At 40.5% G+C, this 27,555-nt stretch overlaps 2 protein-coding genes across 4 annotated transcripts in view; both read left to right on the top strand.

Moving 5' to 3' along the window:
* sash1a (SAM and SH3 domain containing 1a) overlaps nt 1-10,698 on the top strand; it is a 48,617-nt gene extending 37,919 nt beyond the window's left edge. For all 3 annotated transcript variants that reach the window (XM_054618345.1, XM_054618344.1, XM_054618346.1), the window contains 5 exons: nt 1,240-1,390; nt 1,726-1,854; nt 4,560-5,596; nt 7,272-7,403; nt 7,838-10,698. In XM_054618345.1, coding sequence (XP_054474320.1) covers nt 1,240-1,390; nt 1,726-1,854; nt 4,560-5,596; nt 7,272-7,403; nt 7,838-8,098 — 1,710 coding nt within the window. In that variant the 3' untranslated portion in view covers nt 8,099-10,698. The remainder of the gene's footprint in view (nt 1-1,239; nt 1,391-1,725; nt 1,855-4,559; nt 5,597-7,271; nt 7,404-7,837) is intronic.
* Nucleotides 10,699-13,334: 2,636 nt separating this feature from the next.
* Nucleotides 13,335-27,555, top strand: part of usta (uronyl 2-sulfotransferase a) — a 50,163-nt gene continuing 35,942 nt past the window's right edge. Inside the window, exon 1 of the mRNA XM_054618721.1 lies at nt 13,335-13,817. Within this exon, the coding sequence (XP_054474696.1) occupies nt 13,583-13,817 (235 nt within the window). The 5' untranslated portion in view covers nt 13,335-13,582. The remainder of the gene's footprint in view (nt 13,818-27,555) is intronic.

Genomic DNA, 27,555 nt, shown 5'->3' with positions numbered 1-27,555 from the left:
TTCTAGTTTGCAGTCAGTGTACAAAGTATTTCAACTTCACTTCCCCTTGATTTGTGATGAGCTATGATGGTTCTGCCATAGATGAAAAGAGTTAGAATATTGTGAATGTGTACTTTTGGTGAAATGATAAATTACATTTGGTTAAACTGGCAAGCCAACATTTGGGACACACATCAACAGTGCCTGTCGGTAACCATAAAGTGTGAATCTCCACACCCTTGTAACCTTTGGCCCCGGATGGGTTCTCTACCAAATAAATCTTTGGATTTGGAACATGGTTAGTTTTTTTTACAGGCCAACAAGACAAAAGATACTGTGAGGGAGAAGCCCCGGCTGCCTGTGTTTGTGTTGGTTTGTGGTCCTTTGTTTAGCGGAAATAGAACAGGGACACAGAGTTCTCTGTGTGGACTCCACCATTGTATTCAATGGTGTCGCTGATGATACAAAGTCTATGTATTTGTCCAACAAAGTGCGTGGGTCACACAAAGATGAAGCCCTGCAATATTCAAAGTGGACGCAGTTGCTAGTGTGTAGAGTGATGGTGTGAGCTGACTGCCCTCACACAGGGCGTATCTAGATTTGAACGTGTTGTTTTTCTTCGTCTGCACCCTCCCAGATAACAAGGTGGTTTGGGTGACTAGCTCTGGTTTTGTTTGCGTTAGTGTGTAAAACTTTGTTTTCTGTGGTTGAGGAACACTTTGATGTAATCGTCTCCACCTTTGGTTCTTCTTGTTACCACATTACGTTGGCGGGTTTCCCTTTCAAGTCCTGGAATTTTGATCACAGCTTGAACAGCTCGGGATCTTTGCCACAAACTGCACGCTGTAACTTGATGAGTTTGGCATCCTCGCTTATGTTACTACAACTCACTTTTGCATATCTGTCGACAGGACAAAGTTTATGCTATATTAAACAGTGTTTGTAGGTGATGAAGCCATAACTGAATAAGCAATGATATAAAGTGATGACATGGCATCTAAAATTCAAAATAGCAGTTTAGAATTGGCTCACCAGGGATTTGAAAATACACAGCATGGATGGGAAATTATGAGCAGATGACAAACAAGTATATACCATAGTCCTTACACCACTTATGTGTTTGTATTTATATATTTAAGTTTTAGTCAACCTTTCCATGACTTAGATTCAAAGTGTATATTTTCCTCAGTCATCAGACACTCTAATTCTAAGCTCCTCAAAAGAAACTTTAAACTCACATGTGACGTTCCTCTCATGCAGGAGCACATGCCCACGTTCCTGTTCAACGGCTATGAGGACCTGGACACGTTTAAGTTGTTGGAAGAGGAGGACCTGGATGAGCTGAACATCAAAGATCCTCAACACAGAGCCGTGCTGCTCACTGCCGTAGAGCTGCTACAGGAGTACGACAGTAAGTAGTAAAAACACCCAAACATCTTGTAAAGACGTGCGAGAACATAATCGTGTGATAGTTCTAACTCACTAAAACTCCTTGGCAGTTTAAAAGATATATCATCTGTATTTTTATGAAGGTTGAAGACCTGGAATTAAGATTCTAGTGCAGTTCTCTCCAAAATCTTTTCCCCAAAAAATGTGTTCCTGTGTATTCTGTATTATGTGTACTTCAACAAGTTGCTTACTCGAAGCATGAATCTTGTACATACTTGGATTTGTCATTCCTCAGTACTAAAGTAAACCCTATATTTCATAATGTTGCTTTTTTTCTGTGTCTCTTCGTATTTTCAGGCAGCAGTGATCCAGAGCGTAGCGGCCTGTCAGGCTCCCAGGAGAAGCTGCTCTCTGAAGGTCGGGGCCTGGTGGGAGACTCTCCGCGAGACTCTGGGTGCTACGAGAGCAATGAGAACCTGGAGAATGGTAATGACAGCTTTGCATAGTCTAGACCACCGAGATCCAAGGCTAGAACCTAGTCCTCCTTCGCCTTTTTCCTCTGTGGGTCTGCACCACTGCGCTATTTCTTGCCACTTCTCCAACACCTCGCCCATCTCACCCCTCTGGACCAGCGCCTTCCAATCAAACAGCTCCCTTTGCTGCCATATCTTCCCTTCGAACCTCACCCTTTTCCCCCTCTAGTATGGGTGCTCTAGAGACTGACCCCCTTATCAGCTCATACTCTATAAACTTTTACTGTCCTTTCACGCCACTTTCTTCACCACTCTTTCCATCTTTTAGGCATTCTGTGTCATCAGTGCCAAAGTCCAATTGTTACTGAGAAGGAGCCAGGTCCAAGACCACTAAGCCTAGTCCGCCCCACATTGTTGGGAGCACAGAGGGAGAGTTCCTCCCCATTGCACAGAACTGTAATGAGAACAAACTCACTGCCCAGTCTTGGACTCAGAATTCCAGCTCTGCAGCCTGTGGATGCGAGGCTGGTGAAAGGACACCAGGCGGATGATTATGGGCTGAGAGAGTATTTCTGTTAAGTGTTTTTTAATATAGAAAAATAGCTTGCAGAGTAGCATGTCAATAAATGTTTTTTTTTTTTGGGGTTTTTTTGCAGTGGTGATTCTATAGGCTGATTAGGTTTAAAAAGAAATGCTGCATTAGTCAGGTAACAGATCACAGCTGCCATTTCAATGTGTCACTTTACTTAAGTTTTTAGTGACTATATTGCACAAACAACCATATACTATGTGCCTAAAAAAGATGTGGTTGAAAATACTTTTAAATAGCAGTGCATAGATTGTAAGATATTTCTGATTCTAGAAGTTTATTGGTGAGGTGTAATATGTGAGATTTGTTTTTGGTTTATTTTTCAAACTGCTCTATCCTCCTGCATAAGACTGTATGCTTCCTTTCTTCCTCACATTACCTGCCTTTTAACAGCTCCATAACTCATAAATCACAGCTTTGTCAAACCCTGTATTCTTTCTATATCTGTTGGGTTCCAGTCTAACAACTGGGATTCCCTTTTCTGTGTATGTGTCATTCAGGTTTCAACAGTAAAGTGTGCAATCCGCCACAGTAGAGATTTAAGTTGTGGAATAAAAGCCACTTCCTAAAAAAAAAAAGGACTCTGGTGCTGCTTGCTTGTTTTTTATGTTTTGTCTATTTTCTGTCTGTTTCTTCTTCCATGCCACTAAACGCTGTTCTCAAACCGGCTGCATAACATTTAGTAAACATTGTGCATCTCTTCTTGCAGTTTCACTGTTCCACAGTTCTCCTTCCTGTAAAAACTCATAAAACATCAAAATAGTACTGTATGTTAATGGATATTTCTGCATGTTTTTAAGTCTAGAGAATTGGCAAAGGAAAACATTTTACGTAAATTTTAATTAAAGTTATTAAAAATCATACCGCAGACTGTCTTTCAAAACTACTCCCTTTGGGGAATAAAAAGTAACTGCAGAGCCCTGAATGTAAGCTCCCTTAATTAAATGACCTTCCTTTAACACACATTTGTCTGATTAGTTTCCCTGTAACTAGGTGTAGTAGTTCTTCCTCACAAATTAATTCTTTAATCTATCAACTTTCGCTCATCATTTACACATGTATGGTAAATCAATTTATATTATATTACTCTTATTTCAATATTAACAATTCATTGATTTTATAAATATTTTGATCAACTCGGTCAAATTATTTTTTTTACAGTCTACATACTGTTCTTATTTATATTTGAGTCATCATAGTAGACACTGACGATGTTGCTATACAATCCATGAATGCATCAATAGAACAGAAGTCACTGACAAATGGTGTGATATTGGACAGTCAGCATATGTGTTATTCCCCTCATTTTGAAATGTCTCTTTAAATGTTTTTGGCCCAAGTTAACCCTTTCATGTAGCTTTCATTGTAATATTACCCAGAAACACCCATTGTTAATTCCAAGCTATTACTAAATAATTGGTGTTACGTAATTGTAACCTCATTGTTACAGAAGTATTACCTGCCCATGTTAGTACCGAGCCGTAATATAAAGTGCTTGCAACTTTGGTAGACAATTGTGGGAATCATTAAGATATTTTACAACATTCCATCAATCGAACATCTTTCTGTCATCCTACCATTTAAACCTTTTGGAAAACCACACTACGTGGCACCCATCCATTTCATCCATCCATTTAGCTCTGTAAGCCAGAGGATAGATGGTAAGTTGCTTTTGTTCCAAAGATTCTGAATTACCCGTCCATATATCTTTATTTTGGGATTGCTGCACAAACAAATCAGCCAGTTCTGTCAAAAAGCTTAATCTTATCCCGGTGGCTCTGAACCCCTTCTTTATACACATTGATCTGCTTTTGACTGGATAACAGATGATCCTTAAACAATAAGGATATATGATAAGTTATGATAAGTTTTTCCAGATGACTTAACTCTGTTAAAAATAATCGGTATTGTGAACATGTTTTCCAGTGCTGTAAACATACATGATCACCACCATAAATACAGGGAAATAGTGTGGATACAAGGCAGCAATATACAGTAGTTCTGAGTCATGTGCAGTTTATTAATATGGAACTGATTGTCAAAGTTTGTAGCAGTTTAACAAATGAGGGAACAAACTGAATTTGTCTTTATGTCATTACTAAAAGAGGATAAATGTCTTCATTTTGCAGGTAAGAGCAAAAAGACTTCCCGTTCCAGTCGTTCTTCAGCAGGCCTCCAGTCTCCAGACTACCCCACACTGCCCATGACCCTTTCAACAGAGGCTCTGCAGCAGAACAGCAAGAACCAGCGCACAAAGTTCCCAAAAAGCTTCTTCATCAAACCCTCCCTGAAAGGCTTCAACCTACTTGGTCTGCGCAAAGCCCAAAGACGGTCCCCCATCCCAGCCAGTCGCAGCTGTGAGGACTTGGATGGACCCACACAGCCCAGTGGGCCCTGGAAACGCTCCCACTCTCTGGGAGATCTGCACTGGGAGCAGAACTTTGAGCAGAATGATCCAGGTCTGGAGCTTAAACTCACCAAGGAAGGACCCAAATCAGGAAACACTAGTCCCACCAAGGTCTGTAGAGATGATGGTTCTCCAACTCAGAATTGGACTCCAACCATAAGCCCAAAAGGAAGAGCCAACAGACCACCTGTGCCCTCCCAGCTGCCTCTCCGCCCCCCTTGTCAACCCCCTCCAACCACCCAGTCATCCAACCCTCCAGAGCTCCTCTCCAGTCCTTCAAGTCCCCCTGATTCTAATGCAAGTGGGGAGAGGGTCATCCGGACTCACTCCAAAAAGCCTCCAGTCCCTCCCCCTGTTCCTGCCAAGAAGTCAAAGGAGAGACTAGCCAACGGCCTGCGACACCTCCCTCTCTCCCTGTCTTCCTCGCCATCACCTACTGCCTCTCCTACCCACTCCCTCACCCGTTCTCAACCCAGCAGCCCTATAATTCGCAGCCCCAGCTACGGTGCCCCAGCTCTGCCTGCCAAGACCCCGAGCACCCCCGCCAGCCCGTGCGCCACCTCATCCGCCTCATCCATGGGCGAGGAGTCGGGCACTCCACCAGCAGTGCAGCCTCCGTGGTTCTCGGATCGGGGGGGCAAGGTGGCTGTTGCAAGAAAGATATCCCATGCCAAGATGGGTCCTGACCTGCTAACTCTCCTGGAGCAACGGCTGGAGGCTGAGGGCATCGATCTTACGGAGGAGCCCTACTCTGACAAGGTTAGTAAAGTATTATTAATCTTAACTGGAGACAAGAAAAATCACCTCGGTATTAAGATCACAGATTATATTTCACTTGCAAACTTGATTCACTCAGTAATTCGTCATTCTGAGCTTTTTGTACACAACTCTCATAAGTTTCTGCGCTGATAAATTAAATTAAACTAAACATCCACACACGAAGGTATAGAAACAAGGAATTCTTATAAAAACCCCATCATAGCCAATACATAACAAAATTGTATGAAGTGAAAATTCCATGGTTATGTGAAAATGGGGCTCCAAGACACCTCTGGGCTTTACTTGTCTGGCATCAGGCTCTTTTAGTTTAGCGTCATAACATGCCTTACTTAACTCAGTCATAATATGACTGCAGCTATGAATAACTCAGTCATAATTTTACTGCAGTTTTAGAATTACTCGGTCAAACAACACCAGCGTTTTGCGTTGGTACTCATTTAGTTTAAAAATAGAGAGTAATAGAGTCTAAAGTTTGTCGGGGGGGGGTTTGTGTGCAGATGCCTTTTTGTATGGATTTTCGAGTGAGGTTCTGCATGTATTCACAATATTAAATATGCTTCCTGGAGCTGAGGGAAAGACTGTGGTCTCACTATGATGCGGTTCAGACTGTTAAGTTTATGGGCTCAATCTTACTGAAGGCAGACAGGGTTATAAAAAAAACCTCTGCCACTTGCCAGACCCCAGGCTGGGCCCTTTTAGTACGGTGGAGCCCCCGACGCTGGCAGGAAAACAACGAACACTAAGAGTCATCGAGAGTTGAGGTGAGAAGTAGTGCGTTAGACCACAGCACAGCTCTGCTGGATTCCTATTAGTCAGGATTGGGTTGGCAGGGACATGAGAGGCACACTGCTAATATAAGTCATAGGCATGAGGTCATACAGGTTAAAAATGTTGAAAACGTTTTGAAACTGATTCCCCCTTCCTGCAAATATTTAAATATAGTAAAGAAGATCATATAATATATATAATTTGGCTACTTGGTATCAAATATCAGTACTTTTTGAGTACAAACTTAAATGTACCAACTTTTACCAATTTACCTATCCAAATGTGTTTGTCGAGTTGAGCATCTAAAACAGTCAAGTATTAAAAGTCGCTTTTATTTACTACCTTATAAGGTATTTGCTGGTATCGGCACACTTATGGGTTAGAAAAATACGTGTTTATATTCCTAAAACTAAGCTATCAAGAAAGCACTATGGTGGTAAAGATACCAAATCTCAGATATCATAATGGCACGGATATTATTCAGAACAATACCCAGCCCTTGGAATGATAAGAGACAATAAAAATCTAACTACTGTACATCTTGAAATGTGTTCATTGTTGGCAACATAAAAGCATATAGTGTCTTAATATATGTGTTGTTTCACTTTTCTCTTGATTCCTTTTGGAATTGTGCTCATTACCTTGTTAGAAGATGTTCTTAGCGAAGTAATTTGACGCCATTAGGCTGCTTCATTCAGATCTCTGTCCTCATAATGACCGGTAATAATCCAAAATGATCCTTTATATCAGCACACTTCATGTTGCCTCTCACTGGTTGTCTATCCACTGCCTTTTGGTGCTTCAAAAATTCTGACATACTATCCTCTTCATTGAAAACATAGATTTGTAAACTCACATCTAATGTCTCTCATCTCTTCTCCTCCAGCATGGCCGGTGTGGCATCCCCCAGCCGCTTGTGCAGCGTTACTCTGAAGACCTTGAGCAGCCTGTCAAGGACGTGGCCTCCAACATGGACCAGCTCCGAGTCAAAGAGCTGCGTAAACAACACCGCATGGCTGTAAGGCATCAGCACTGATTTTCCTGACAACTCAATTTCAATGGCGACAATGTCGGAGCCATTTTTGGGGGAATAATAGAGCAGATAAACGCTGTCCTAGAAAACAACAATGCGGGCTGGAAAAGGGCCATTTGTGTGACAGTAATTTCCCTGTACTCTGTATTATGCTTGCTTAAATATCTAACAAGCTTTGTGAATGCGATGCACTTTTAAAAGGGAATTGTCTATGTAGTAGTGTTGTTAGTAAGCTAAAACTCAAGACTTAATGAAGTCTATCTCTACCCCATTATTTTAAATCATATGGCAATTTTTTTTTTTTTTAAATTGAACCTTCTAGTGTTTTTCCACTACAGATTTCTATGTATATCCTGTAATGTGACATCTTCATAATAACCGCTGTAACTAATGCCTTTTCGCCCCATTTTGTCACTTAGATTCCTTCCGGAGGTTTGACAGAGATGTGCCGGAAGCCTCTGCCCTCAGGTAACATCAACACAGTCTCTGATTGGCTCACCTCCATCGGCCTGCCAATGTACGCCACATCTCTGGCGGTGGCGGGAGTTGACACGCTGAGTCGGGTGGCCTTGTTGACAGAGAGCGGTGTGTGGGAAGCGGGGGTGCGGGATGAGAGACACGCTCGCCGGCTGGTCAGTGAGGCACGATTGGTCGGCTCGCACAGAGCGGTGCAGTCCTAACCATGTTGGTGGAGTCGTATAAAATAACAGGTATCAACTCACTGGTCAGCAACATCTCATTTAAACACGGTCGGTGGGTGTCCAAAGACTGATTGGACTCAACGATCACACGAGTGACCACAGCACTACAGTACTTCCTGTCTTGCATGTGTCAAAAGACTTCAAGTGAGCCCCCCTGCTCTCTGATTTCCTCTCTTCATCAGTCTGTCTTTTCTCAAATGTTTACGGCATTGAGGAGGTTCTCCGAACAGCCAAGACAAGATATCAGATGCCTTTTTTTTTTTTTTTTTTTTAAAAAAGACCGTAGACTCACTCTGTGGGATGGCTTCCATTCTGAAGACGCCCCCAAAGTCTTAAAATAAAGACTTGGATCTGCCTTGAAGGAAGATAGCACACTCTTTTGTAGGATGGATGATTTTTAAATACAGAAAGGACGGTTTACTTCCTGCATATTTCAGAAGTGTTTCATTTTCATCTTTCGTGGCAAGGCAACATTATCTGAGGGTCTTTTTGAAGGAGTAGCTCGGCCAAAGAGATTTACTCCTCATTAAGCGTTTCATTCCCACTAATAGGTTTCATAACGACAATGACAGAATTCACTTCATATCTGGACTTTTAATCAACTTAATACATACACCGAACTATGAATAATTGGTGGTTTTGAGATGGCTTATTTTGTATCATGTTTCTGTATTATAGCATAATGCATATCTTCATTTTTAAAATGATTTATATGTCAACATTTGTGTTTGCCTTTTGAATGTTGCTGCCTTATTTTGAGGCCAGCTCTCAGTCATTTCTAAGCTGAAACAGCTGACATCACACCTTTTATATTTCATATTATACTGTGTGTCCTATTTCACTGCATATCTTGGATGCACACCCTGCGCCGATATAAATAGACGTCTTACAGAAAGCTCTGTTTCACTCAACTAATAACGATAAGCTTTCACAAAAACAATACATTCCCAGTATATCCAAGCACATTTTAAGTTGCCTTACCATTACGAATGAATAGCTTAATCAAATAAAACATATGTATATTATGGGCCCAACTGTGCAAAAGGTGCAAGCCTTTTTGTTCTGAATGTGTCTGAGAAATAATTGAGATTTAAAAATATGTACACAAACACTCAGCCAGCGCATTTCAACCGTACACATGGATGTGGACCACAAAACATGCCTCTGATGGATTGTGGTGTCTATACTTGTGAAGCTCAGATGATAAAACCACAAAACCACAGGCACGCTGCAGACGTCCTGTGTTTAACATCCCTGTTCAACACATTCACTGTACAGTTTCCATACAGGGGTTTGTGGGACAAGGGAGGGAGGAGAAAATAGAAACGTTCCAAAGACAGTTGACATCTGGCCTGTCATATCTGGAATTTATTGGATTGTCTACACTTTGATTACCCAGTTGGTTTGAGGAATTTGATTTATAGCTGAATAATAAACCGTTTGGGACTTTTTAAACACATTATAATGTAGCTATATAATCAATGCAGGTCTGAAATTCTTAATTGGACTTTTCTCAAACACACTGAGGATGGATGGTAAGAACAGATGTATCAGGTGAAAAGTTGACCTTGAAGGTCAGCATACACAATGACACTAAATAGTGAATCAGGGAAACACTGCGTCGGGTCAGCCTGTTACAAAAACATTGGGCTATAAACAGAACTGAAAACAGCCAGAAACTCATTGCTCTTTCATTTGAGCACTCTGCATGAAATGGAGCCAACATTTGGATTTTTTTCCTATAATTTCTAACAGGAAAGTTCTGTCTTTCATAGTCAGAACTGAACTAAAGACTTATCCCATGATGTTCATATTAAAATATTTGACCCAAGTATTATTGCTAAAATTAGAGGATGTCTTTTTTTTTTTATTGCAGTGGGCACTTGATAAGTAGATTTGATTTGTTTGATGCCTTTTCTCTCTTCAATCAAAAGTGGTGCTCAGAGAAAGCGATGGTCGGGGTCATCGTCAAAAGAGTAAAAGACCCAAGAAATGTTTTGTAAAGAATAAAAATACTGACACTGTAAATGCACTTTAGAGGGTAAATCTAGCTGTTTTATAGGTGGAATTGGCTACATTTTGTTCACAGGTCCATAAATGGACATTCGTTGTCAGGTATTGTAAAGGGTTACAGTGGGTTTTACTGGTATTTTATTAGAGTATTGAGTTCCCAATGCCAAGTTTGATAACCATTCACGGGTTAAACTGTTCCAGTTAATCACTTCCAGTTTGTTTTTGCAGTCTTATAAAAAATAAATTATTAATTACATATATGAAATGCTTAGCAGAAGTTGCACATTCTGTATATGTAATTGATATTTAAATAACTTATTTTTTTCGCTTTTTTCATATCAATTGTAATTAGCTGTACTATATGAATAGCAATACCTTCCTGCATAATGCATATTGCTTTAGCCAGTGAGGAACTACAGTATGTATTGTAAAATATGTGTACAAATTGTTTTATTTGGTTTTCATCTACCTAATGATTGTCCATACAGATTTGCTTGTGTATTGAAACAACAAAAGTAATGTCCATAACTATTTGTCATTTCTGAAATATAATAAAAACTGTTTCTTGCCATACACTGACCTTCTGATTCTCACTATGCAGTTTTCGCACACCACACACACACACACACACATACACACAGTAATGGAAAAGCGTGGGCATGCCCTACTGGCTGTTTTTAATCAAAGTGCTTAACTGTTACTTTGCCCAGTTGATAACTTTCTTAATAACATTTTGAAATTAAAAATCAACATGTGTGGATGGGCTACAGGAATGGAAAGGAATAATAACTCCAGATTTAATTTGATTCAAATCAGTCTGTCAAACTTATTCTTAGCTGTTACAAGAGGCTATTAATCATTTTCTACAAAATTGGTCAAAAGTTAAAATAGAAGACAACTTTGTGAACTTATTGGGAGGAAGACTGTTGTCAAAAGTTCCGTTGGCGGTTGTAGCTCTGAAACAAAGGACCTTAAAAACATTGCCTTGCCGTGTCAGACTAAGGCGTCATTTAAGAATCCACACACATCTGTTCAAGACCAAGACAGCAGAGTTTGACTGCCTGGCTGTTGTTTCTGTGCAGCTGTTGTCAATGAAACCATGCAGAGATTTTCCAGTCTCATTTCAAGAAGCCCTAAATAGGTACGCACCAGATCATGGACCTCAATTTGTTGAAAGGTTCTCCCAAAAGACTGCATCTGAGATTTGACTTCTATCTGAGCTGGTGTTTGGCATTCTTATGAGTGGAAAATGGCACAACAGAACAATCATTTCCCTCACAAAGAGTAAGTACAAATCCAGTTTTGTGTATGTTCCTTGGCTTTTTGCTAGTGCCTTTTTGAGAGAGGAGTCAGTATGCAATCATTGTCCTTCACACAGCTGTAATGAGCAGTTAGCTTCCAGTTCACGACTCTGTCTTCCAAAGATACAATTGCTCATCCAATTTAAAATGTCTCAGGAGGAAAAGACAAGACCTTATGGCAATGAAGACTGTCTGGGCTTGTGCTGCTTCCCATTATTCTGAATCACTTTCCTCTGCAGAGTTTATGCTTGGCTACAATTGTGTCTTCATACAATCCATGGTGACAATTCCCCCAAATTCTGCTGTGGGATCACAATATTTAACAGCAAAGATTTGTTTTAATTGTCTTTTAGAATTCCTTCAATAAATCCAAGAATCATTTTTGATCTTTCCTTTTATATAACTGGATCAAAGCATACTTTATCATGACAGTGGATGAATATATTAAGAGGAAAGTGAGGGTAGGCATTATGGTACCAAAGATTCCTCAACAGTAAACTGTAAAGTCATACTTTTATAGATCCTTGTAGTGCAATTATCTTGTCACGTGTTGTCCTATTATTAACACCAATATGACTTTAGTAGTGTACAAAAAAACTTGAATACTCACAGGTGGGTATTCACTGTGTACCGAATGTTTGTGAAATTTTACAAACTTCAGTTGATTCGAGGTACTGATTAAATGTCTGAAAAGCTGTATGTCATATCTGGGCTTATAACATTTTAAACATTGGATTTTGTGTGTGTTTCCTCCAGTAACTCTACAGCCAGTTGTTTTGAGAAGATTAAACCTGATTTACAGCAGTGACCTTACTGACATCCACACTGTTGTTCTATGTAATAAACTGCTGTGCTGCAGGGGAGATTGGACCATAAAACCATAATGCGTTCACAGTTATTGTGCCGAGCTTGCAAAATACAGTAATGCACTATTCGCAGTTCATTTACCTGTGGAAAAGCCAAGCCAACGGGCCCCTCAACAGAAATATAGTGCTCTTCTTTATTACCTTTTGTCTTTCAAGCCAAATGGTTTCCTACAGACGTTGTTGCTCCTCGACACCTGCAGCCGTCACCAGTGAAAGTACGCGAACCTCTTGTCGAGGTAGTTAGTGTGCTGAATGACTGTTGTCGTCTTCTAAGTGCAGGTGTAGTATAATGGTGGGTTTTGGCCCAGCTGTGGAAAGATATATGGCTCAGTGTAAGGTCCTTATGGCTGGCCTCGGGGGAAAGAGAAAGTTTAAAACACACACACACTCAATCAAGCACAAGATGTGAGCAGCTTCTTTTCATCACACCTCAAACATCTCCACCTTTGAGAACACTGACATTTTATGATGAATTAGAACTTTGCACTGCCCATAAGTCACTTTGATGTTTCTATTAAGGATCAGGGTTTTTTTCTGATGGCATTTCAATGTCATATATCTAAAAAAACATGAATAACTTCTACATTACATTACATTACAGTCATTTAGCAGACGCTTTTATCCAAAGCGACTTACAGGAAGTGTATTCAACATAGGTATTCAAGAGAACTACTAGTCACCAGAAGTCATAAGTGCATCTCCTTTCTTAAACAAGCATCTAAAAGCATAAACCAGAGCAAAAGTATACCTTTATTATTAGAGCTGTTATGCAGGATAAGGCCACTTCTCTCTCATACCTACTGAAAATTAAAAGTGTAAATTCACATCTAGCTTAAGACTCTCTCCACAGTCGGGTCTCTGTTTTTTGGCTGCTACAAATCAAACTCGTTTCATTCAAAGCTTGAACGACTCTCTTAACGAACACTGGGTGGCGCTGTTTTACGCGCTGCAATCCAAACCATCATCATGTATGAGGTGGAAGTTTTTCCTCTTCCTACGTTCAGTAATCTGACACCCATAAGACTCCGAGCAGAAGGATGGACCCTTAACTCGGGTTGGAAGGACGGAAGGAAGGATCACTCATCCAACGAGCGCAAACGAGAGGGGGCCGAGCAAGAGCGAAACGTTGTGCGCAAAAAAAAACCACCCCAAAAAACCCCCCACACACAACCCTGTGGCTGCGGCAGCGGAGGAGAGCTGGGTGCCTCAGATGGTCTCAAAACGACAAGTTTCACTTTCCACGTGCGGATGGGTGACTTTCCACGGCGCTTTGTGAGGAGGAGATGATGAAGAATTTCAGCAGCAGTCCCCTTCACAGCAACAACAACCAGACTCCCAACCACGTTAGAGAGCGGAACAACAGAAAGCACAGCCTGCTCTCTGCGCTGCCGCTGCGCTTTTCCCTGCGCGGTTATGGTTTCTGCATGGCTACGCTGTTCCTCTTCTGTTTCGCTTCTCTGTTTTACCAGCTGAACGGAGGACCCCCTAAAATCTTGCTGGACATCCGACAGTATCTCGGTAAGAACTTTTCATTTTTTTTTTATTTTTTTTTTGTTCTCCTCTGCTGGCTGAAGCGCGTCATCATCACAGAGGTTCTTGTGAACAAGACAGTTGCACTGCACGGATCTCTAGAAGAGCCCTACTTTGATTAACCCGTGTTTAAAGGAAAAAGTTTATCCAAAATGAAAAGAGAAGTTTTTTGTAGGGGGGGGGCTTGCACTCTCTCATGCACAGCTGGGCAAAAAAGTTTCTTTCATGAAATCAGCCGGGTGTGGTGGGGGGGGGGGGGGGGGTGTCACGGCGTCTCCCCATCGACCCCCGTTCACCCTCAGAGCATCTGTTCCTGATGTCCGATCATCATTCTTCGTAATCTTTAAACCAAACCAAAGTGGCTTTTTTTGTTTAAGTTACTGCGGATTGATAAAGTTTAGTTGGAGCGTTGAAGACTGCCGTTTTATTGTGAAAAATCATCTCTTGACTTTGAAAATGTCATATTACTCAGAAGATACCCCCCACACCCCCCAAGTTCAACTAATTCAGACCCAAAAACCCTAAAGGAATGCGCTCTCCTTTGCACCATATGAATATCAGTTCTGACTTGTCGGGGCGAGATTGTGATCTATTATGGTAACAGGAGGGAGCTCGGCAACTGTAAAGATTCATACTGTACCTGGATGACTGGATGACTGGACTGACTGACTGACTGATGACTGACTGACACCTCTTCTCGTGCAGCCAGCTGACGCGCTCCAGCCACACTGCGCTCATTACGCACGACTGGCACCGGCGGAACAAGAGCCATAGTGTTCCAAGCACGAGAATGTCTGCTGGTGTTTTGAGGCGGCCAAGCGTGCCGTGTCTTTGCCTTGATGTTTCTAAGATAGAGGTTGCCAACTTTTGTTCATAGCAACGAGATAGGCTTCCAATTTTCAAAATGATGTCCTGAGGGGAACAACATGAATACATCTGTAAGATTTGGCACTGCTGTATCACTGTCAGTATGTCATGATTCACTGATTGACAAGAAAGTGCATAACAATCCATTTGGCAAAAAGAGCCGTATGTGTGGCACTTTCTACATTTGTGTCTGTCATGAGGATAGGCTGTATGAAAAGTCCAAAAAACTCTACACAGAGGTCATTTCTTATCATGATGTCTGTCACTGCTACAGCTTGATCTTCAGCTGCGAGTGTTTGTGTGTTGAAAGGAGGTTGTGTCCCTATCTGGTTTTCACTGAGGACTTGAGGCCTTTATGACGTGATAAACATCTGGAACAGAATGAGAGTAACTCACCAAGTCGGCGACTAATCCCGTGGGTCAGATAGGCTTCCTGTACTAGACAGACAGTATGCACACACATTTCTGTCAAAAACTCATTTTGATTTTGGTCCACTGTCGCAAAACATAAACACAGACATTTTATACGCGTAGTTTTTGCAGCACATGAAAAATATCATTAAAATGTTGTGCAGACCAAATTAAAAAGACGGTTTTATAGCTTTATTTGGAGAGAGTTTAATTCTTTCCTTCAAAATGCAACTTGATTGCCCGAGCAGACTCCATATACACTACACACTCTTCAGCATTATCACACGCCTAAATGCCATTTAGAAATTGCAGCATTCGATGCAAGTATTTTACAGTAATTGCACAAAGCGGACAGCTGTAATGTCTCTTCCACTCACTTTCTTGCATTCGGAGCACTCTGCTTCGGAGCACTCTGCTTCGGAGCACTCTGCTTCTGAGAACGCTCTATAACCCGTCTACACAAACCAACGATTAAGTTTTCAGCTGGATCTCAAAAGCTTTATCATACAGGATGAAGCAAATGAGTAGTGTACTATTAGCACACACGCACAAGCCCCAGCAATCAGACAGACACACATATATTATTTGCACTGTCATAATCCACCAGCACACAAACACATGTGGACCATGAGGGCAAGGAATCCCTCTGTCAGAGGATGAATGAGTGTCTGGGGCCGCTTGCATGACGTGATCTTCACTGCAGCTTTGTACAGAGACCTTGAGGGCCTGAGCCTTGTCAAACACACTGACTCCTCTATACTCTATTGACTTCAGGAGGTTGGGTGGGGAGGTTCTTATGTAACAGTGACACAAACACACTCTAGCACCTCTGTTGGGGTCTGGGTGAGTAATAGTCCCTGCTCAATTACGATGCTGCAGGGGCAAGGAGAAAGAGCTTTGATCCAGTGTCGGATGGCTGCGAGTTGAAATATTTGACTCTCTGTTAAAGTGATTGATACGTTTTTAAGGATTTTTTTTTAAGGATTTTAGCAGTTACGTAATACATTTTAATTTTAATACAAGATTTTTATTGTGGTGGTTTCTGAAACGGTCAGCTGTTTGTTGGGGAAAGCCAAGAAGAGGGAAAAGCATAGATGGATAGTCTTCTAGGAGAGAATCAAGAATCTGGCAGAGAGGAGGGAAAGCGTAGAGCATGCTGTTCAGAATATTCTGAAAAAAAAAGAAATTGATCTGTTTGGATGAAAGCTATTTAGAACATAGTGTTCTGCAGTTTCTCTCTGCCCCCCCCTCATCCATGTCAATCACACACACATTCTGTGTCTCTCTCAGTCTTCAATCTACCTTTTCTGTCTCGGTGTCATAGATCGATGAGTGGAACAGCTTGCCTGTCGAGGCAGGGAACTGAAGGCAAACTCCAGCAAACCATGTAGGGGAAACTCCTTCTAAAGAGGATATTCAGCATTAATAATCCTCCAATGTATGTATGCTGTTTGTGTGTTAGGGGCAGACTTGCAGCCTTCTAATAAGCATCCAGTGACTAGCTGATTCATTTACCTTTAAGTCAACTTGTGTTACTTTTGGCTGCACTGTGCCAAGATGAAGGTGAGGATTCCTGGTGGGGTAAGGGCATGCGGGTGTGTATGTGAAACAGAATAGTAGGTTGATTTTGTGCGGGTGTGAGTTAGGCGTGTGTGAGTTTCTCTTAGTCATACACACTGTGGAGGGAACAGACCCTGTTTTGTATTGGCCACCAGCAAGGAGGTTGGTGTTTGAGGATGTCACTCAACGTATAGCTGCAGCAACTTAAAGTGCAGACCTTCAGGCCTGGGTCAACAGCCTGTCATGGACTGTCTCTCACACTTTCCTTATCTCTCTAACACACATATACACACTGATGTTACCTCGACCAATCCAGCTAAAAAGGCATACATTTGAGTGATGTGTCTGTCTTGCAAAGGTGTGTGTGTGTCTCCATGTGTGAGTGCACAATTACAGCTGACTGTGTGGCAGTGAATCTCCTAAACGTTCAACTTGGCTTAACTGGAAGGTCTCTGACTGAAACCTGATTACATATATTTATATATATATATTTTTTTGAAAGGTGTACAGCTTGTTTCACTGCTGTAGGCCACCTTGACTGTTCACAGGTCAGGGAAACGCCAATGGGCAGCTAAACGGCTGAATTAAGCCATTAGTAGCAGGTTAGGACTATTGCTATAGAAGCAACTGTCTCCATTTATGTTTAAAATTCAACAAATAACAGAAAATATAAAAGGATTTAGCAAAGGCTGGACCCTGCCAGAGTTTGAAGCCATGTTTGACATTCTCTTTATTCACTCTCACCACATACTATATATCCCCATAGTGACATTTCCAATACTAGTTCACGCCAAACGGTCATAATGGCGGGGAATGCTGATGGAAAAATTACTTTTACTGAGCTTTGATTTTGCTGAGAGAGCAAAACTTCACTTCAAGTTATTAAGATGGATCTTTCAGGATTAGCCAGCAAATGTTGCGCTGAATCCTCTCATGTGAACAAATGTAATGTGCTTTTAAGGACTCTTGGAGTAACTACACTTGTCTTCCTCTGTGTTTGTGTGTTGTTAAAGTTCTCTATCCCGCTACCATGAATTATAACCGCTGAACAAACTTGGTGTGTCTCTAACTAAACATCGCTCTGCTTGTAAACAGAACTCTGTAACCCTCATCACTCAAACACATTAATGGAACTTGCCAAAAATTGGTCAGCTAAGTGGTGGAGCTGTAGACTGCAGGGCGGTGTTAGGGATTAGACAGGTATGTGTGGACACAGAAGAAGCTTCAGGATATCTGCCCTCCCTCCAGTTTCTGTCTAATTAACAGCAATGCTGGACAGGAAGTAGTGGAAGCAAAAATTTAAAGTGAGTTCAAATAAAGTTTAGTTTGGCTGTTGACCACTTGGTAGAAGTAGTGCTACTAAATAAACGTTAAATGTATATAAAGAATAAGAGAGAGGAGATTAGGGAAGTGATGCTGGGGGGGAAAGTGAAAGTTTGCCTGCTGTGAGAAGGCCAAGAAACCTTCAGTTCCATGTGGATAACACAAACACAGTACGCTTCACTAATGCTGTACCTGACTTCTGACAGACACATACAAACATACAGTGAGGGTTATATGCTGCTAATTACAAGTGACATCTTTGACTTTAAACTCCTCAACACGACCAGACCTACTGGTGGGACCAATAATACCATTAGCACAAATGTGTATGCTGTGCAGACAAGCTTGAATGCACATTGCACACAACTTCAGTTTTAGTTTCTCGTCAAAATCCCAAAATTCAAAAAAATGTCATGCTGAACCATGTGTATAATAATCCCATCTTTAGCGCTTGGCAATCATAAACTGAGTTCATACATACAATGTTCACATGCGTCTTTATCTTTCGTGAAACATACATGTATATTGTCATGAAATATGGACAAACTTTATAGCAACTTGTTAGCATGAAATGAAAGCGTAAAATCACTAGTTACCATATGTTATTTGGTAGATAAAGAATGTACTTGAGTGCAAACACTGGTGCTGTGAGAGTTCTGCTGACAAAATCTTGATTAAATAAACTTTCATAATAATGGCATGTCTTGCAAATCTTACAGAGCTGTGTGTGAACTATTTCTGTCTGCATATGATGCTTATAAATAGTCATTTTTATTAATTTCAAATAACATGCGGATGTTATATAGCATTACCAGTAAAGGGGTAATTAGGTATTTTTCCATATTGGACCATATTTTCATATGTTTATGTGTTCTTATCACTGTTTTCAGACACTTATAATAACAAGCTCAGTGACAAAAACAAGAACTTTTAGTGGACGTGCATTGATAGTGAAGAGTTTCGCCAAGCAATTAGTCTCCCTTAATACTGGAACAATTTCAAAAAGATAAAACAAAAACACAGAAACATGGGAAAATAGGGTAGAGGATGAAAAACACTTAATTTACCCTTTAATGGCAAAATCACAATAGTAATCATAAGGAGAGAATGGTCCTTATTCACTTTTCCAGACCCAAGATGTTCAACTAAACTAAAGTTGACATGCTGCCCTCCTTTGCTTCCATGTGATTAAAACACAAGAATATTTAGTCACACACCATACGTAGTCTGTACATGTGCAAGTAGACGTGGATACTGTAGTGAGGAAACCGCCAAACAAACTACACAGATGCAAAAGAGCTTTGTTGAGCAAGCCAGACAAGTAAGTGTGATTTTTGGAGCAACCTTGCCACTCCATTCACATCAGTATGCCTGCTTCCTGTTAGAGGATATTAAAAACCATCAAGTCATATTTTGTTCTTCAAACTGACATATTTAGAGCAACAACTCCTGGACCAAAGTGACAAAGTTTATGCTTTAAGGCAATTTACCTAATTGTCAAATGAAATAGAGATCAGGCCAGTGCCGGTCAAGCTGTCATTCTGCATTTTAAAATTACTGACAGGGTTGCCAGGTGTGTACCAGTCAGACTCTGAGGTGAAGTGGGTCATGTGGAAAAAATATTTAAACTGCCCATTTATTCCTTCACTACTCTTCATTTTTGAATTTTATATCTGCAATCTTTGAGCAGAGGTTGCAAAGCAAAGTACAAACATACGTTTATATTTAATACCAAAGGCAGCTGATCCAAGATAATCTCATGTTTAGGGGGTGAAGAAAGAATAATATTTTGCATCCATCCAACACCTCCAGCTGAAGAGGCTCATTAGGAGGTGACGGCAGGACACCTTGGCCTACTTCCTCTATATTCCCTCCTCCTACAGTATGTTGGTCCTCATGGAAGTGTCGAGGAAAACTAACCATTGCCACTGACAGACCCAAAGTACTCCCAACTGGCGTCACATCCAGCCTAAATGCCAAGACAATCAGACAGCATGTAATTCCCTCTGGGTTGGTAAAACAAGCAGCCCTCCCTGTTGAGGAGAGGCTAGCCACACTGTTTATTTACCTGCTTTCTAACATGCATGTCAGCTTGTTAATTGGGTTTAGGGGTCAATAAAGGGATAATAGTTTGTACGTGAATGGAAACCAAAGAAAGTAAGAGATTTTAAGGCAAAACTAAAGCAGAAGCTAGATTAATATTTAATGATTGTTATAATCACTCGGTTCTGCATGCGGTGAATAGATTGATATAAGAAATTATGATGTTTTGCATTCCTTATTTTCTCGGTTATTACAATATGAAATTATTAAAAAAAAATAGCTTGATGTTAACCCCGTGATTACATAATGGAAGCAATTAGAATTACCAATTAGCATCTCCATGCCTGAGAGGCTGCTATTGGCCTCTTCAGAGAGACAGGCAAACACTAAAACAACACAGAGTAATTGTCCTCCATTAGTGCATTTGTTTTCACCACACTAAAAGAGAGCAGATGGAAAAAAAAAATGTACAAATGTGCCAACGCTATTAAACTGCAACTGCTGTTCAAGGCATGCTGAGCAATGATGGTTATAACCAAAGAGAAATCTTAGATACTTTTGTGGCCTTTGGTTTGTGTGCTGTGCCACTACACTGCAAGTATAAATAGTAATTTGGGATGTGTTCAGTTACTGTAGATACACAATAATTATCTTCTAAGTAATATTTCAAGAATTTGGTTACATTATGTAATATTCTTTGACAGTAAGACACGATGAAGGATACCATTTATTTTGCAAAGTATCCTCAATTCTATCAGCATCCTTCTCTTTTAATCAAATCTGAAAATAATTTTAAAACGGAGGTATATTGCGTTAATATTTGAGGTGAAGAGGTATAGAGGTGCTTGTGGCTGTATTTTTGAGTGGGGCTCGATGTTTCTTTGCGCTAAACTAAGCTAAGCTAACTTACTCTCGAACATTAACCTCGATACAGTGTCAAACTATAATATTTTAGAACAAACAAGATATAACCTGTTAATTAATGAGCTTAAGAGGTGATTGTAGGTGGATTCTGTAACTATTTGACTGAGCCAGGCTAGCTGTTTCCACCTAAAGTCCTTTCGCTAAGCTAAGCTAACCATCTGCTGGCCTTATTTTTAATGGAGAGATAAAGGAGTGGTATTGGGAAATACTTGTATTTCCCAAAAGTTCAAACTATTTCTTTAATAAGCCTTATATCAGTCTTCTCAATTTTTGCTAAGAAAGTGGGTAAGTGTAATCCCAAAATGACAAACTATTCCTTTAAAAGCTTTTATAGCCAAACTATATGATGCAAAAGTGAGGTATGATGTTCCACACAGTTCTAAGCTTGAGTCTATTTATCAAAGCCTTTTGTACTCCCTATAGTTAAGAACACATATACATAAGCTCAGAAGTGGGTTGTTTTAAGGTACTGTTTTTAAAGGGTTTCCAAGACACTGACGATAACTGGTTGTGGTGACTTTTATGTTAGCTCCTGTGGTGGTGCGTGAACGAGTGGGTGGCTCGGGGCCCACAGCCACTGGGTGGTACCCTGGCTGTTGCTTGTAAGAAGTCGGCTATGTATATCCCATAATTTAAAAGATCAGTGCCAAGATAAATAGAGGCCCTGTGAGTAAATGAGGTGTCCGCTTACTAGATGTAAAGTTAATGCCCCGCCTTAATCAACTTTGCCCTGTTCGTCCTCTAATCTGAACGCAGGCCCTTATGACAGAATTAGAAACAGAATAATTGCAGTGTGCTATGCGAGCGCTGTTGATTTTTGGATCAGCTGTACCCTGGTGTTTTTAGCCTATTTGGGAAGTTTCTTTGTTTACTTTGGCGACGGTTGAAGCACTCCACATTCCTCTGTTTATTGCCACAGAACACCCAACATGTTGTGCTCTTGTTCCTCTTCCATTGGCCACATATACATTTGTCCTCAAACAGCAGGTCTGTGTGGTCACTGAAGCCAAGCAATTATTTTCCAATTTGATTCAACAACTGGTGTGGGACTTTTTCGTCAGAGTCCAGGGTGGCAAACACACAGCCTAAAGCCAAGTAATTGGTTGTTAAGAGGAAACATGTTTCCCGGTGGTTAGTGACATACCTTGTTCAAGGTACTCTGCCTATCTTTATTCTGAGCGAGTTTACCACAGCTGTCTGCTAGCCTCATTTCACGGCAATGAAAAAAATATATCGTGGTTTCAAATAACAGCTTGCAATATACTGCACGGAAGATAGAGCAGAAATGCCCAACCCATGTTGTTAAAACCACTATGTGCTGGTTTGGGGAAATGTATTGCCTTGCACTTTAAAGTTTTATATAGCCTGTTCCCCTTCAAGGGTTAGCTGAGTAGAATGAGAAAGACTGAAACTGAAGCTATTTGCAAAAGCAGTTTTATAAATGAGAATATATCATTACTCTTTAAAGCAACTATAATTAATATTTTTATAATAACATTGGGTCACATGACACATGTTCAACTCTGTTTTATTTGAGTGTTTAGCTTCTTTTAACCAACTGTTAAAGTTTTTTTGGCTGTTTAGTTCACTCTTACCGCTCTCATAAGCGTTGTGTCCAGATGCAGTAGACAGCTGTTTTCAGCAAAAAGGTCTGATAAATCCTATGTATGCTACCTACTCAAAGTTAGCAACTAGTTGGTTAACATTATGAAGCAATTAACAGCTAGAGCTTGATATTTCCCTCAGGAGTTGGTGGAGACCAAATCAAGGTTTAAAGAAGAGTGATTTTTATACTTAAATTCTTCAAGTGACCAGAAACATGACTCTAAATGAATGCAAAAATAATGCCTTATTTTGGATGTAGCCTATACATGAATAAGCTAACCATGCTATCATTGATTTATTCTGCTGTCTTTATAACTAGCTCTACTGTTGTTTCAGTTGTAGAAGGCAACAGGTTGCACAGTTGCTAATTGCTAGTTTGACAGACACCGGAAGTTGTCTTTTTGTATAACGATACCAAAACACAGATTGTCATTTTCTACAACCTTCAGCCTTTATGATTATGGAGGCCTTTCATCTGCTCTGCACAGGCCCGTTTGCTCAAAAAAAGACTTGGACATTAAACTTGAAAGATAACCTAAATGTGTGTGATTTCGCTTACACATAATTGCGTGCAAGTACATGCATATAGATGCCTTTAAAATATCATAATTGGTCTCAGATGAAACAGGACCAGACTTGGATTAAAAAAAAATACCGTTAGAGACATTCATACTCATTCAGCTGCTGCTCAGCTTACATAAAAGATTGAATTGTTTCATTCATAATATGCCCCTGCTGCAAGTAATGACTATATACATTCCATTTTTATTCCATTGCACGGCAACATTTTCCTTTGTTTAGTCTGAGGGCTTGTCTAACTTTTTACACCCCAACTTAAGCCATTTTACAAGAAACACTCACTTCACACAAGCTGGTGAGAATGCATTTATTTTTGTTTAGACAAAATAGTTTTAACAGAGCCACGCCACATATCTGAGGGCCAAGTGAAATAAAGAAAGCTAGAGGGATGTCTTCAAAACCCCTCCTTCCCTCCCCGTGCAAACAAAGCCTTATGCAACAGGTCTTTATTTCTGCTGGTCACTCAGCCTGAAGTACTACCTGTCTGCAACGGGTTACTTTAAAATGATAACCAAAGCTGACTTTTAGTTATTGTTAACATTTTACTGCTTGTTGACAGACAGTGCTGATTGTTAACACTGACAGGGTTTGAATGTAAACCTGCAATAAAATGTGTACTTTGCTGCACATTCAATAATGTAGTTTTAAAGAGCCTTTATTGTCAAATATGTTGTAGGTAGATGACAATTTTCTAACTTTTTTCTCTTTTATTAACTTTAAGACTGAGGCCATTCTTTTTTTTTTATCTCTATGGCATTTTGCAATGCAGTCCACCTCACTAAATACACAACATCTTATTACTATTACAGTATCAGTAGTGACTCTTCCTGTAAGTGCTTACAACAGGTGGAATGCTACAGTAATTAACCTTAGAGAATTAAGATATTTTTTGCTTTGAAGTTCGTTGTCTGGTCTGAGACAGATTAATGTATTGATGGCAAAAAGGAGGGGGTGGACGCTCTGAGGTTGGCTTGAAAAGCATTTTTGAAATATTCAGAAGGAATGTGATCGTCCCTTGTGGAGAGCAAACCTCACCTCGCCAAATCTAACACCTCTGTCTCAAAATGTGCTCTCCTCTTCTGAAACCCACCTTTGTCTTCAACCACTTCTCTCTCTGTCTTCCTTAGAATTCCTCTAAGGAAGGCAGTGCAAATTGTGACAGATAGCACATCATACCCCCAAAAGGGAGGGTTGTGCTAAAATCCACATCCTGCTATCACAATTTATAAACTCTTGATTATGTAGATATCTTTTTCTTTGTGTTTACACTCCAAACCAACAGATACTTCGACTGCTAAAGCGGCAACCGAGGCGTACAGTAGTGCTACAGCTCTAAGCTGCCACCATAACCCTGTACAAATGTTCTGGTCTGTTGGAGAAACCACATTTTCCAGATGTTTTGAGGAGGCATCTTAAGTGAAAGCAACACAATCCAAAGTTAACAAAGTTTTGATCCAAAGACACACAAACGCCCACCTTCCAAGGAATTCTTCTTCTTTCCTGTCAGGCCAAAACTGAGGTTGAGTCCATATTCTGGGCAGGGGATTGGTTCAGCGGAGGACTCAGCAGGCGTGGTTAGTGGTGTTAATTACATGGTTGGAGAGTGATGGGTTGCATTTGACGAGTGTGTGTTGGAAAGAGAGAGTGATGGACTGAAATTTAAACGTTCCACTGTGGTTACCTTGAGACCAACCGTAGAAGTTCAGCAATTTAACCCTCTAAAATAAACTAGTATCTCCACCGACTTTAACAAGTCAAAGGTCATCTTAGGACCAAAGATAAACCATACTTGAAGTCAAATGGGTAACTATAGTTTGGGTCTGATACTCAAACGCACAGTGTTGCTACGCCCCTTGAAAAGCCATCAGTTGTCTGGCCGGGTTCGCTGGCCTGGATCCTGGTTGTGTAGAGTTTCCATTGGCCTGGCCCTGAACAACTTGTCTGCCTCTTGGCCCTACGGCTTCCTGCTGCACCAGTCTAGCTTGGACTTTGCTGAATTTGTGCCAATTGGACCTGCCTGTCCTGTAAATCAATCCTTCGCTCTGTCGAAAGCAGTGCTAATTCTTTGCCACAAAATTTTCACCCCAAGAGCTGCCACGGTCTCTTCCAGTGTTTACCCAGCCTCCCTTTGCTTTCTCTCTGTCTCTTTCCCTCATTTTCCATTCTCAACTGTTCCTTTGACAGTCTCTCCCTATACATCTCCCTGCCATGTATCTCTTCTCTCAACGTAGCCTTTTCTTTCCTCCCTGTGTTTCCTCTTCTGGAAGTCTCCAAAAAAACTTCCAAGGAAAATTCTTTCCTGGAGAGCAAACTCTGAGGGAACAGATGCAGCCTTTATGTTGTCCTACACTGAGCAGTAAATGTGTATAACACACACACACACACACACACACACACACACACACACACACACACACACACACACACACACACACACACACACACACACACACACACACACACAGTGCCATGCCACTGGGTGCATTGGCTGTGTGGCATTGCCAGCTGGAACGTTTGTGTCTCTAATCATTACATGCAGTTCCATTACATACGCCACCGCAGGATTTCAAAACCACTGTCTCTCTGAGCTTCCCTGTATCTTCGTCCACCGGTTTGCCTGCCCATTCATGTGCATGTGTTTATTGTTTACGCGTATTTTATCTGTGAGAGAGAGTTTGCTGAGCAATATGTAAACAAGCATTACCGTGTCAGTGATTCCGAGTGTGCACATTCTTATATTTGTATATGCTTGTAGTGCTTTTGGTATGAAAACTACTAAAATGTGCTGATTGCAGTCCATTCAAACTTGTTGTAAATGAGGATGCCAAAACATACTTGACAGATTTATGTAATCTGTCTAAATAGCTGCTGTTTAACTGTCTGAGAGAGAAAAAATACTTTTTTTTAATGTCTATTCATTATGCTTTTGAGAACACGTAGTTGACTACGTTCTCAAAATATGGTAAGAAGAGATAAAAGATCAAAGCCTTATGGGATTGTTATTAACATTACTGTCCATTTCCATTAAACGGTCTTTTGAATTTTCTCCATAGTATCTCCAAAGACTCTCTTAAGGCAGCTTGCCACTAAATTGGAAACCATCATCAGCTATCTTTCTTATTTTTCTTTCACTCTAAAGATGACCCAAACAATTTTTTTCTCTCTCTTTTCTAGTATGTTTCAAAACAGGTTGTTGTGTTTCGTGGCTCTAGCGTGTAGCCTAGTGTCGGCTTGTCTATAATTAGCCGCTCTATTCTAATGAGGTGTTTCAGAAGAGCTGAAGCGAACGGCTGACCACAAGCTAGCGTAGAGTGGCTCACATTGCTAAATTAAAGAGTGCCTCGATCTTCAAGGCCACGCTTAGCTGGAGCCTGCACTCACAGACAGCAGCACAGTGCACTGAAGTGAGTAGTAAACATTCAGAAAAATTTGGTCTATTTTGTTGACCAATTTGGATTTATATGCCTGGTGTTTCCTGTTGGTGTAGTTAAACAAAAGAATCCAGCGCTGAAATCATGCCAGTGACCTACAAGGACCATAATTCTTTCCCCATATACAACAGCTTGTGGACATGATAATGAGAAAGGGAGACATTTTCAGTTTTACACATATTTTCTTCACAAAACAAGAATTAAGATCAGTTAACCCGTAGTGGATGTGGCGTTCAGATTCTTTACAGTAGTAAAACAAGAATTGCATTAAACAAACCAAAAAATACTTAATTACGAGTTAATATCCTGAACATTTTAAGTAAAAGTACATACTTATTATCTGCTAAATGTACCTCAACATCAAAAACAAGTTATCTTTATCAGGCGTAGCTTCTTTCAGAATTTAATTATTATACTTTTAATATTATTGCCAGTACATTTAGCTGCAATTTATTGCTGTAGGTTAAGTTGGAGCTATTTTACCTACTTTATATCCTGTCTTTTTATACATAAAAATGTGTCATAATTCACAAGATAAATACATGTGTAAGTACAACTAAAAAGGTCAGATAAACGTAAAAAGTATTTGTATGAAGCAATTTGAAATGGAAAAACACACTTACAGTACAAGTACCTAAAAGTGATGCTAAGTAAAATTAGTAAACGTACTCATAGTTCAGTAGAAGTAGACCTCCGCCCTAAGGCCATTTATTAATGCCCTTATTCATTAATGCAGAGACACACATCGCTCTGACACATGTGTGAGTAAAATATGTTAACGTACACTGTGGCATACAAGTTGCTGCCTGTCTATTTATAAGAGCAAAGGATCCCAGTAGTCTAAATAAAGGGGTTGAAGGGCCAGCAGAAACTGGGCCCTTGTGGGTTTTTCCTCCCCACAAGAAAACTCCCAGCTTTCCCGGCTGCGTTTCCCCACAGAGATGCTTCAAGGGAAGCAGGTGGAAGAGTTGACCATCCTCCTC

This window comes from Anoplopoma fimbria, chromosome 18, assembly GCF_027596085.1.
Source record: "Anoplopoma fimbria isolate UVic2021 breed Golden Eagle Sablefish chromosome 18, Afim_UVic_2022, whole genome shotgun sequence".
NCBI lineage: Eukaryota > Metazoa > Chordata > Actinopteri > Perciformes > Anoplopomatidae > Anoplopoma > Anoplopoma fimbria.
The sequence above is the reverse complement of the archived record's forward strand: the minus strand, read 5'-3'. Positions and strand labels throughout refer to the sequence as shown.